Raw genomic sequence first — 13,077 nt, 5'->3', positions numbered from 1 at the left:
GTGTGTGTACGTGTCCATAGAGCAGCAGGGGTTAAGGAACGGCTTTTCAAGTTGTGGAGTCCAAACTATGCCAATGAAAACAGAGTCCGTATTGGAGCCAGGCAGCTGTCTAAAAATACAGACACAATATAGAGGATGACTAAAGCATGAATCCTTCACAGGAAGTTTGACTGAAATGCCTTCGGAAGCACCATTCTTCCACGCTCATACTCTATATCTGTGGCTCTAGTGATTAATCCATTACACCAGTGAAACACACCATTACTGATAAAAAAAGCAATCCTCTCTTTTTTTTTCATTTCCATCTCTTCTCAATATCTCTGCATGGTTCTTTGTGTGTGTGTGCTGACTCCACCACTTATTCTTCTGCTGCAGCCTAAGCTACGGCTACACAGGTTCAAGTATATTTCAAGTGCAACTCTCAGATCCAAACAAGATTTTAATAGGGTTGAGCTTTTAGAAAGATGATCGTCTGATGATATTTTGGCAACATTTCCTTTGGGATGGTGTAAACTCTGGTATTAGATTGCACATATTTTTCATTCCTCTTGGAGAAAAAGTTTAGTTGTCTTTCCAGCTACCAGTATATCCTTGTACTGGTCTGGGCCTTCAGCGTTAGAGACAAATGAATGACTAAAATGATTCAAATCTTTTGAAGAACAACAATGGTTAAGCTGTAACTGAATGAACTGTAGAATCAACAGTGCTTTGGCACTTTTGGCAAATAGAAGTATTAGACTGTTCTGTGAGTAATTCATGACAGAAATGAGATGTTTCAATGATTAAGTCTTAGCTTTGACTCCCTTATCAAAACACCATCTTATGTTGGTTGGAAATGATGTTAATGTGGTTGAAATGTGTCATGAGAAAACTTCACTGAGTGGAAAAAGGGCATAATATTTCTGGTTTTGCAGAATGGTACTACTTTACCATAACTTTTTGAAGGCTAAAAACCATAATTAATGTTGCCGTATTTTCTCTGTGATGAGGTGAATCCTTTAATACACAGCAGAATATTAATGGGAGACTTGTTTGCCTGCAGGCAGACGTCTACTCACAGCTCCTTCGAAGACGTTGTCATAGATGTTGTCAGTGCCGCACTGAGGGCAGGTGAAAGTAAACCTCTCGCAGTCTTTGTAGCGCTCCTCGTCAGTCAGCTGGACCGGAGCTCCCAGCATGCCATCGGCCTCCTCCTCTCTCTGGTACTGCTGCTGAGTGCGGAACTGACTTGGGTCCAGACCTTGGAAGGAAGACAGGCCATTCTGGTTGATACTACTAATGGTTTGTCCTCTCTCTTGTTCACATTCATCAACAATAAGTAGAAGAAATTCTTACACATAGACGGGGATGAGCAGGGAAAATGCTTGTCACATGCTAGTTGATGACGATAACATACATTTAAAACTCTTCACCCATTTCATTTCATTACTCTCCAAGTTTTACACTCAGTGGTCTACCATAACATAGTCATTAGCTTACCCAGCCACGTGGCTATGAGTACGCTGTCGATACCCTCGATGGGGTCGCAGATGCGGGACACCACAGGGTGGACCTGCTGGGCCAGGTAGTACTGGGTGTCCAGACCGAGACCCTCCTGCTTCTGGAGCTGCTCTAGACTGTAGGCTCTCTGACTGGCTGCCAGTGTGGAGCCGTCCTGGGGGAAGAAAGGAGACATAATGTGGTGTGAGTGGTAAGTGGTACATTTTAAATCTTTCCTTGGATATCATTATATTGGTGTATGTAATCAATCGGTGATGTTCATGCATTTCTGGAGTTAGTATTTGAACATGCACACACCTTGCAGATAATGTAAGAGACTGTATCTCCGGCTTTGACTCGGCGTCCGCCCTGGGAGTTGATCCACAGAGCCACATGGACATGAGGGAGGCTCTTCTTATCCGGATAATCTTGAGGATCTTTAGTCAGTGCCTGGCGAAGAGGAGTAGGAGGTGAATACAGGAAAGTGACGATGAAGGTGAAAAATGTGTCGCTTTGTCACTGCATGTGTGTTTTAAGTACAGGTTCTTATGTTTTGCTACTCTTGTTCATCAGCTTTACTTTGTGCACACTAGACATGAGGGTTGAAGCTGTAGGGGGATTCACAGAGTCATATGACTCAGCCTACTTACTCACCTTGTGTATCTCATACTGGTTGAGCGGTATGTCTCCGCTTGCTACCTTCTCTCCCACCTCCACCAGGTGTTTCTGGATGTTCTCCACAATGACATCACGACTCTGGTCCGACAAGATCTGACCAATCACATAGCTGCAAGAACAGATGAAAGGAGAGGGATTTTACCAGATATACTGTTCATTAGAGATCAGTGAATACCTGTAAAACCACTCGCAACCAACATTATAATTGGTCACCAACTGTAAGATTGTGGGGAAGAAAAACCCAAACAGAGCTTTCAGTCACAGCTCTATTTGGTTTATCTTACGTACTTGCCGCATTCCTTGGCGAGGTCACACCAATCTCTGCGGACGATGTCCAAGCCTTTGAGCTCCTGCTTGACGCTGTAGCGGCCTTCGCCATGCTGCTCCACCACCAGGGCTGCGTATTTCTTCTTCTTCAGCAGTAAAAGTGACTTAAACACGCCGTCAATGTCGATCTCCAGTAGTTTGTACAGCTTGTTTACTTCTGCCTTCACCTGCAAATTAAAAAAAAAAAAAGCATATAGGGTATGCAAAATATCAAATATCAATATAACAACTTTTCTACTGCTGCATGCATTGTATATATATGATGAGAGAGCACAAAGAAATACACAATTGACAAACACATTAGGGCTGCAATTGATCTAATATAATAATATCTTCAATTGGTTTGTTTTGTCTGACTAACACCAAAACCTTAAGATATTCAATTTATTGTCATATAGGAGAAAGAAAATCAGCAAATTGTCACATTTGAGAAGCAATCTAATATCTAAACACACCTTATTGCCCAGCTTGAAGACTTCTTCCAGGGACTTGCTGTTGGTGTTGATCATAATGGAGTCAGTATCTCCATAAATGACTTCCAGATTCATCTGAGTCCAAAAAAAATACAATTTATCAGCTTCAAATCGGGGATAGACACGATTACTTGAATTACAAGATTTATATTTTATATTAAATTAAGGACCAGAACAATCAAAAGCTCGTTAATGACCCACCTTCTGGACCATGTCTTTTGTGTGCATGAGAATCTGAAGGAAGAGAGCGGACAGAAAGCATTACAGCGCAGTAAACAAACACATCACTCAAGAACAAACAATGATTAAATATTAAGTTTCTATGTTATTTATTCTGTTGTGTGTGGTGTGTGTGAATGCATTTGTGTGGACATGAGAGCAGAGCAGGTGACTTGCTTTTAAATGGGGGATAATTGGCTAAGAGGGCAATTATGAGAGCGTGCTGTGACAGGCGTCTTTTCAACCCACACACACACATCCTAGCTGGGCGACACACACACACACACAAGCGCACACACACACACCTTAATGACTCGTAATGGCCTTTATCACCCGCAGAGTGAGTGACGGACAAATAAGAGAATTCTGTTAACGCAGGTTGTTCACTGTGTGTGTGTGTGTGTGTGTGTGTGTGTGTGTGTAAGAGAGGGAGATCTGAGCAGCAGAGGGATCCTAACAGGTGGGGGCCCAGAGGAGGGGAGGGCTCGATGGTAGGGGAGGGGGGGGCTCCGGGTCGTTAATCTGGGGGGTCGGAGGGACGGAACGCGGTGTGACCTGTCACCAGCAATCTGCTCCTCAATCAACCGCTGCCGCATATATACAGACCCCGACTCACACTGTGCTGCGTGTGGGGACAAGGACGTGGCTATTTCAGAGTGTGAAAGGGGCGGGGTCGGGCTGCGGCGGGATGGGGAGGGGCGTTCCACTCCCTGAAACCAGAGTGGGACTTAAGCATGCTTTATGGGCTGCTACATACCACTGTAGAGCGGGGGGAGTTTGAGTCACTCACAGAACAGCCTCCTCCATTAGGGACTGCAGTCAAGGTCAAGGTCTCGCCACAAACACACACAATCACACACACACACACACATCTTGGCCTAAGCACGCACACACTAAATTGTGCTGCCAAGCTTTTATGCACACAAAATGACTAGCCTGTCTCCTGCTAGTTTAGGAGAAAGGGAAGTAAACAGGAAGATAGAATAAGTCTCAGGTTGAGTATACAGGTAAAGAAACCTTCAGAGCCAAACTAACTCTACTGTCATGATCTTTCACTAAAAATACAATCATTTCTGAGCCATTTTCCATACCTCTAAAATCAGAGAATTATGCCATATTTATGGCCTTAAAGTCATAAATGAAAATACTTGTTTCTTCTGAGTTAAAATGGGAAACACAGTCCCTTTTTGTCAGTGTACAGCACACACAAAAAAAGCTGTGGAAACAGTCATTGTGATGAGATACATATTAAGGCGTAAGAACTGAGCCAAAAGCAGATGTTCATTTAATCTGCATCACATCAAAATTCCATGTTTTAAAACATGTTTGACAATGAAAAATGGAAGCTGTTGTCCTTCTATTGTATCAATTATTACATCTAAGAATGACTATAGACGCAGGCTGCGAACATAAAGGTCACAAATATGCAGTAAATGTCATGGTGGGAAAATGTGGGCACAGATAGTGAACAGGATGTTCCTAGGTCTCTAAACAACTGCTGGTTGGATTAGTTGATCGACAGGAAAATACTATTTTGGTAATAAATTAATCATTTGAGTCATTTTTCCAAGCATAAAAACTTTTGCGGACTCAAGTCTCACAAATGTAATTTGCTGCTTTCTCGGTTTTCTGACATTCAACAAAAAAAAAAAACAAAAAAACAAAAATGCAACTTTTGCCTCCCCAATGCAATACGACACTGTGTTGGCCAATCAAATACATACATTCCTGTAAGATTACCTCATAACATGCAAAAGATAATTCTACAAGCAATCGTTGCAACAGAAGATAAAATCATTGTCATAACTTTTGAAAGTTGCACTACATAACTGCTGTGCAGTGTTTTGGCGTCTGATGAGCATCCAAGCCCGTAGATTTATTATTCAAACGGCCTTTCTGGATCGTATTTCAACCTCTCACTGGTACCCTAAGCAACATGTGGACACCAGTGTAGCCCTTTACACTTCATGAAGTGCTGTTTTCAATCTGATCACTACCAAGATACACTGCAGCTCCTGTGACTCAAGCTATGGATTGATGCATATGCATACGACAGGTCATTGGTGGCACAATGAGATCACAAACCTCCCTCCCCAGCTCAGTTTTGTTAAGTTGTTCCCAGTCGACTTGACAAAGAAAACTTTAAAGTCTAGTCTGTATATAAGCTCAACGTCACTGTCCTGTAACACTGTTTGCCGTGATAAAAGAGCAAAAGAGAAGCGCCGTAAGAGGACAGAGACAGAAGTGAGGGCTGGAATGAGCAGAGAATAGCCGGTAGGAAAGGGCAGAGAAGTGATGAATAGAGAGATGTGGGAAAGACAGAGATGGAGAGAGAAAGCAAAGTGAGGCGAGGGGAGGAGGCGAGCGAGGTGAGAATGCGTTGATGTAATTGATGTGTGGACTCATTTAGACAGGTTTTCCATATGCTGTCAGTTCCAGCAGGACAGACTGCTTTAAGGAATGAACTGTGTGAAAGACAAGTCGTTTGACCATGACGCTGGAATGTGTGCAACTGATGGTGTGTGTGTGTGTGTGCGTGCGCATACCGACACACACATACTATATAGACCAATGCAAACACATAGCCCCGGGGGGTACAAGAGGGTGTGTATGTCTTCTCTCTGATGACTACACTAGTCACCACCGTGCATGCCACTCATACAGGCAGAGGCAAACAACTGAAAAAGCTCAACAGAGGACTCATGTTACCTAATCTTATTCCTATAGTGTGTAATTCTCATGATAGTCCCATAAAGTGTGTAAACTGTGATGTGAATGGTTACAGGTGCGGACAGTTTAAAGGACTGTTGTGATTCCAGGTATCTCCAGACTCAAGGCGGCTAGCTGGATCTCAGAGTTATCTGTGCATCTATGAGAGGGGGAAAAAAAGAAAGACTGCACACTGAACTCAGCTCTTGGTTTGTATTTGTTCATGAGGAACTATCTCTTGTCACCACGGCCGTCGACGGAGAAGAGTGCGGATTCTGCTTTATTCAGTCAGTCCCCGCCATGTAGCCAGGTAGCTAATGCTAGCTAGCCAGCGATTAGACTGAAGTCTTGTTGAAAACACAAACATAAGGAGCAGATTAATTAGTGTGTGGACTTCTCTGCTCTATGAAAATGATTTTTAAGATTATTAAGGTGCTGTAATGTTCATGCTCTACTTAGTTGAAGCATCTCGCTTGGGGGCGGAATCTAGATTTGATTTTTTTTGGTCATATTGCCCGGCCCAAAGTCAATTCTCCATTTTCATCTTCCCTGCTCGTCTTACTTTTCCTGTTTTTTTTTCTACTCTGTAAATGTATACCATCTGTTAAAATGAAAAACTGAAAATGACTATTTTTCCCATTTTTCTCAGACTGGAAACCATCACCCAATTTTCTTATGTTCCTGCCTCTTTCACTTCTCTGCTCCTCTGTGTTAATACAGTGTAATTAGACTGGACAGTAATTGAGTAGCTCACTGACAAGTGCTCCCGCAGACTAAAGGATCAGGACGGGAGCTTTGTGAAGAGAAAACTCTGAATTTTTCACATCATAATCCCCATTCGAACTCATCCTTCACTTTCAGGCCAAAATATAGGTGAGAGTTCAGGTGTCGGTTTGCATTCTTTCGGCTGTGAGGGGTCAACAGAGTTCAAATGTCAAATAAGAAGGCATGCCTCGTCATATGCATGTATGCATAAAGCAGAATTTACTCTACTGTATGCACACACACACATTCGCTGTCACCAACTACTGCTACTATCTTTAAAGCTTTAACACCATCTTTAAGCTTAGACAATGTGCATATTAATACACCTGAATTTGGGAGTCTCTGCACCTACTTAAAGCCATGAGTGGCAAGTTTGAATGAAAACAGAAGGATGTTTGCTCTGATTGCTCATCCTCCAACCACACACTACTAAACTCTTGAGTTAGTATGACTGGGTACAGACACTGACCAATTCTGACCAAATCAACTTTAGGTTTAACTTTAATACATTAAATCGGCACAGAATTAGATGCAAACTGTACAGGATGTCCTCTAAATCATATAACATTAACACTTGCTGCTAAAACTGCAGTTTAAAGTTTAAAAAGTGCTGACCGCATTTTTAAAAATAAAAACTGCAATTTGTAGATGTCGGTTTCTATGAAACTGCAGTCAGAAGCTGCACTTGTTCCAGACAGTTTTGGACCTGATAAAAGTAAAAGCAAGTGCTGTGGAGTACTAAAGTATTTCAAATCAGTCTTACACAGCATACAGGTGACAGTTTCCTGTTCTATTTTCTGTTTTTTAAAAAAATAAAAAAAAATGAGCCTGACAACCTGCCTTGAGACCTGAGGACGCTGGCTTCAGAGCACCTGCCCCTTCCGACGTTAGCAAAAGATGTAGTTTTGTTAAAGTGGTGCTACTGGAGTCTGTAACACTAAAGCCTGCTGTGAAGTGACTCAGGAGGACTAAAGAATCCAACCATGATGAATAACAACTAGTTCAGTTGACCACAGATTAATAAAAAACACTCAAAAATTAAACATTGATCAAAATCTTCAGAATAGAAGTTAACTGGGGAAAAAGTTCAGCACGTTTACAAAGCCATTTAACATAATACCATCTACACATTTTAATACCCAGTTCTAATTTTCCACTGTAAAATCAGCACTTGTCTGACTTGACTTTTCACAGCTTGCAATTCCCTTTAATTTCATGCCTTTAAAAATGTCTTATTTTTTTTGCACGTGCACCTGTGTGCCTGCGCATGAGCTGTACCCATTAGCTGTGCGTTATTGCACCCTGTCATGCTAATTGATGAGTGGCTCAGCCTTGTTGTGATATCCGCCTTCTCCCAGCTGTTCAGTTATTTGTTGGCCCCATCTATTAGAGATTTGTGTGACTTGTTGTCATGTTGCTCTCATGTATTCTTTATTTCAATCCACTCCCCCAGCCGCTTCTCCAAAACATCTTTTGTCTTTTGCCAGGTTGTCATTTTAAATAAGAATATTGGTCTTAATTGACCTGCTTGGTTGAGTGATGAATGGATAATAGATTCAAAGGACCCCTCAATCTCCTGTTTTGAACCCCTCTACACACACACACACACACACACACACACACAGCATACACCACTCTGCTGATCAGCAGATCAGAGGCGGCACGTTAAACCTCAGAGGGCCCTTGTAAAAAGAGCCTGGGGCACCAGTGACGATTGTTTTGAAAAGCACTCAGCTGAAAAGCATTTTGGGATGACAGTCGGCCGACTGAAATAGCACCTGTGGAGGAACACACCACTGTCAAAGCTGGGGGGTGTTGAACGTACAACACATACACAAATCGCATGTGTATGCGTGCACAAACGCGCACAAACACAAAAGACCCCCTCTTTCACTAACACAATCTCACACACAAAGATGCATAAAAGATTTATAGTCTCTCTTCTGCTAGTGTGAGCTTTCATATACACACAACTCTACACACACCCACTGAGAATGAAAATCCTTCTTTCACTAAAATGATTTCACTTGCATGCAAGAATGCATGTACGCACACACACACACACACACACACACACACACACACACACACACACACACACACACACACACACACACACCTGTCCTGGCAGATGCCATAGCTGTGTTCTCATGTCTGCTGCTGGGAGGGTCAATCTGTTGTAAAGCTGTGTCTGATTTAATACAACCGGCTGAGACCACAAACGCCGGCGTTCATCGAAAATAACTCGACAATGACAACAATCCTCCCGCTGTTCAGTCAATTAAAAATGAGGTACTTTAATAGCTGGAAAGGACACATCCCGGTGTGTCAGTGAATTACCTCTGGCGCGGTCAAAGTAGACACCAATGAATCTTTGAAATGTTGTCAGGCAAATAAGCAATGTTTCATGTGTGGATCATCAGTGTGGCTCGTTAAGATGTGGCGTTTAACATAACAGACGTCTCATGGTTCGTAAAGATGAAATGACCTTTGTCATCGAACATCAGCTTTAGAGCTGCAACTAACAATTATTTTCATTATCAATTCATTTGTCGATTATTCTCTCAATTAATCTATTTGTTGTTTGGTCTATAGTGTCAGAAAACGGTGAAAAAATGTTGATCACTGTTTCCCAAAGCCCAAGATGACTGCCTCAAATGTTGTTTTGTCCCTACGAACTGTCCACAACCCAAAGATATCCAACTTATATTTCCTAGAAGACTAAACCGGAAAATATTTGTATTTAAGAATCTGGAACCAGACAATTTTGGCATTTTTTCTTAAAGAATGACTCAAAACAATCAATTACCAAAATAGTTGATATAGGCGATTCATCCCTCAAGTAATCGACAAATAGTTGCAGCTTTAATCTGCACACAATCATTTACATGATTATATTTTACGCCACCTACAGTCTATTCTAATTCATTAACAGTCAATTCATTCAAGTTATGTTGTTTACAACTTTCTAACTATCCTAAAGTCAATATAGCACTTAACCAGTTGCAAATTATTGAGAAATTGGTATGTAAAAGTACATTACATGTCATTTTGCTGATGTTTTACCATCCCAACAATGCAGTAAAGAAGATTGGAAGATTAAGTTTATTAGGTCATAAATCAAGAAAGTTTCTAAATAAAAAAGTTTTAATGGAACTGAACATATGTATCATTACTTGCCAAACCAGTTAAAACCATTTACTAATTATCCTCTCATTTACAACTCCATCAGTGACCCTGATAAAGACACCAGATGTCCGATCAATCCATTATCAATTCTAATCCCTGCCATTAACCCGGTCTCACATGGCCTCATTAGTAGATGTTACTAAAGTCACAGTTTGGATTCTGAAATCGTGTCCTGTCCACCGTCAGCCCTCACAGACGAGCTAATGCAGCCAAAATAGCAGCGCAGCTCCCATGTGACTATTTGTTAATTCCACTTCTATCAGGAGTAAAGCCAGCTCTTTAAGGGGACAAGAGGACCATGGAAACATACGGCCCTTGTTTCCCTAGACACAAGCATGCATACATGCATGTGCGGACACACACAGTCACTCACACCAGTGCAGGCAGGCTTATGTATTCTTACATCTAATTCGGGGAAATGTAAAAACGACCCCTGTGATTCCGAGACAGCAGCAGTGATTGAGACCCTGAATGAAAGAAATGGGGGCAGCAGTATTTACTCACACACCATCACAGCACATAGTCTGACAGACGCACATACAGACGAGACATGATGGGAAGGTTTAGGTATTCCTGTGTCTAATTCGGGGAAATGATTTGTGATTCTTGAGACGAGAGGAATGATACAGAACCTGAACGAGGGACACCAGGGGCAACAATATTTACTTAGACTTCATTACAAACACACACACCCTCACACACGTACGTACAGAGGTTTAACCTAAACCAAACTCTGACCTCTCCACACCCTCGGCTCTGTTACCCAAGCTTGCTTCTATCCTTCGCTCCGCATGCCATCCAATAATGTCAACTACGAGCTCCTGTCAGGCTGTTTTTAAACACAAGGACAGAGACTCAATTACAGCAGAATGGCTTTCAGGAGTCATCCTCCATCCAGAGACACACACACCTGCTAATGGTTGTCAGATTTGCTGGCAAAAGGGTCAAAGGTCGAACCAATCTGCGTTCCGCAACAATCAGCGGCTTCCAACAGTCTGTGTTGTTAACATCACTCGATTAAGGAGGACATAGACATGCAAACACACACACATATTCAGTTTGTGCTCAGAGACAAGACAAGTTTTATGTGTTTCTTTTAAAAAACCAGTGACCAAAAGTCTAAGAAACTAATGAACCAAAAGAAAACAACTGCTTACTTACATTTAAAGACACCACAGATAAAGATGAACCTCGCTCGACACAAAGCAGCTTTTGTGCCCTTGACTGTTCAGACACTTCTCTATCGGCAATGACCAGTAACATAAACACCACGATAGGAAATTAACACCAGCAACCAGCCAAATGCTGGAGAGTTTTTCCTGTAAGTGATCTCTTTATTTCTCTTTGTTTTTCAGGTAAAACTGTCAGATGAAGTCAGGGATCCACCAGCCACTGGCTGGTAGACAATAAAAGTCTTCCTGGCATGACAAATCCATTTATCGTTCTATTATAACAACATGCTGTTGTCTACATGTTGTCAATGTCTGTGTTTCATATATCGGTTTCTCTGCACCCAACTGTTCTCTGGCGAACATACAAAAGAACCCAAAATAACGCTGAGGGGTTGAGGGGGACATCAATCTGTGGTGGACCCTCGGCTGTGTAATCCTAAACCTTCACCTTCCTCTTAATACCCATCACCCCCCACCCCCTTAATACCCACACATACCAGGACAGAGTAGGGCCACAACAAATGGTCCCCCGACAAAGGGCAGAGTTCGGCCAGTAGCACTTGTGCACACACAGATGGGTATTAACACGCACACATACAGACACATGACGTGAACGCATACATGCAGATAGATATAAGACTCAAGACACTGACACACAAGAGTCAGGAGGGGAGCTAAGTGGGGGCTTTCCCCTCTTAACTTGGCAAATCTGATCAGAAGAGCCACAGCCAAGGGTCTGTCATCCCCTTCTAAGCCCCCCTCATCTGAACCCTCCCTGGGCTGAGAAACCACTGTGGCCCCCGGCCTGACCCGTCCTGCCGCGGGGAGGGGGGGGGAGGGGGGGTTAGGCCTCAATTTAAAACGAGAGTGAGAGAAAGATGAGAGCTAAGCCAATCAATAAATACACAGAACACATGCACATTCACCCGGACACTCATCCAAACAGATGAAGGGAACGCGCCGAGGGGCGGGTGAGCGGATTTACACTGCGGACAGAGTAGTGGTCGGTGTACATGTTACAATTATAAAAATAAAAAGCCTCCTAAATCATGATATGAAAGTAGAGTGCAAATGTGACGATTAAAATGGGGGCGGGGGCGCAATCGGCAATACCCACAAATACACTAGAAACCCTTCTATAAATGCCAGCTGGCCTTTCTGGCTCACTGCAGTCGGAAACTACCAAGAACTACTTGGCTTACGGTCATTTAACTTTAGGGCTCCATATAAATTCAATAATACCGCTTCATTTTGTTCCCGAAACAAATTTCCCTCCGCTGCTTTGCCCGGGCCAGTGTGATGGCTCATACACGGGGAGCGCTGCCTGTGGTTTTATATTAACTGGCTTTACTTTGGTTTTGTCAGTCCAGCTAATCACAAAATGAGCTCAGAGCTGCGTGTAACTGCAGAACGGGGTTTGATTCTCGGTACGATCATAAGCCGTTACAGCCCTTTCACATTTAAATTTGCTGGAATGACCTATCATGTCTGAATACTGCTTTAAATAGTAGTGCGTAACTGATTTTGTTGGGTAAAAGACTAGTTTGACCAACTGGGCAACAAATATTTGAGATATATTAGATAATTAACTTGATGTTTATTTAAAAATTTGAACAGTTTTTTTAACAAATGGGAGATTAAAGATTTTAGAGACCATGAAATTATCCTCAACATGTCATGTTTACGATGGGACTCCCTTGCGACGATGCCATGCTCTCCCCAACCTACAGTATAAATAGATGTCCGTCTAGGATCATAGATACAAAGTAAACAAAACACTAACATCGTGCGAAGTGGGATCTCCTGCTACCTCAGCGAGTTTGGGTCCATGCTATGTACTCAGCACGCTGCGGGATCAGATCTGACTGATGACCTTTTGATGTACGTCTCTTCAATCTGTCATATCGCTCTGCGCTGTATGCAATGTACTAATGCAGTAAAGTCCCAATAAAACACAATCCAATTTATTTACTGTCCAACCAGCACATTGGGTAACTTAAGAAGGCTGAGAAAAGCAGGAGGAGGCAAAGCACGCCTTCAGCTTCAAGAATAGCTTTATGAGAATA

The 13,077-nt window shown here is 42.4% G+C and overlaps 1 protein-coding gene across 1 annotated transcript in view; it reads right to left on the bottom strand.

The window, feature by feature from the left end:
- Nucleotides 1–13,077, bottom strand: part of pola1 (polymerase (DNA directed), alpha 1) — a 58,541-nt gene that overhangs the window by 30,932 nt on the left and 14,532 nt on the right. The window contains exons 27-33 of the mRNA XM_067577908.1: nt 3,159–3,191; nt 2,940–3,032; nt 2,446–2,651; nt 2,134–2,266; nt 1,798–1,929; nt 1,480–1,654; nt 1,059–1,240 (exon numbers count right to left, since the gene is read on the bottom strand). Coding sequence (XP_067434009.1) covers nt 1,059–1,240; nt 1,480–1,654; nt 1,798–1,929; nt 2,134–2,266; nt 2,446–2,651; nt 2,940–3,032; nt 3,159–3,191 — 954 coding nt within the window. The remainder of the gene's footprint in view (nt 1–1,058; nt 1,241–1,479; nt 1,655–1,797; nt 1,930–2,133; nt 2,267–2,445; nt 2,652–2,939; nt 3,033–3,158; nt 3,192–13,077) is intronic.

This window comes from Thunnus thynnus, chromosome 21, assembly GCF_963924715.1.
Source record: "Thunnus thynnus chromosome 21, fThuThy2.1, whole genome shotgun sequence".
Taxonomy (NCBI): domain Eukaryota; kingdom Metazoa; phylum Chordata; class Actinopteri; order Scombriformes; family Scombridae; genus Thunnus; species Thunnus thynnus.
The sequence above is the reverse complement of the archived record's forward strand: the minus strand, read 5'-3'. Positions and strand labels throughout refer to the sequence as shown.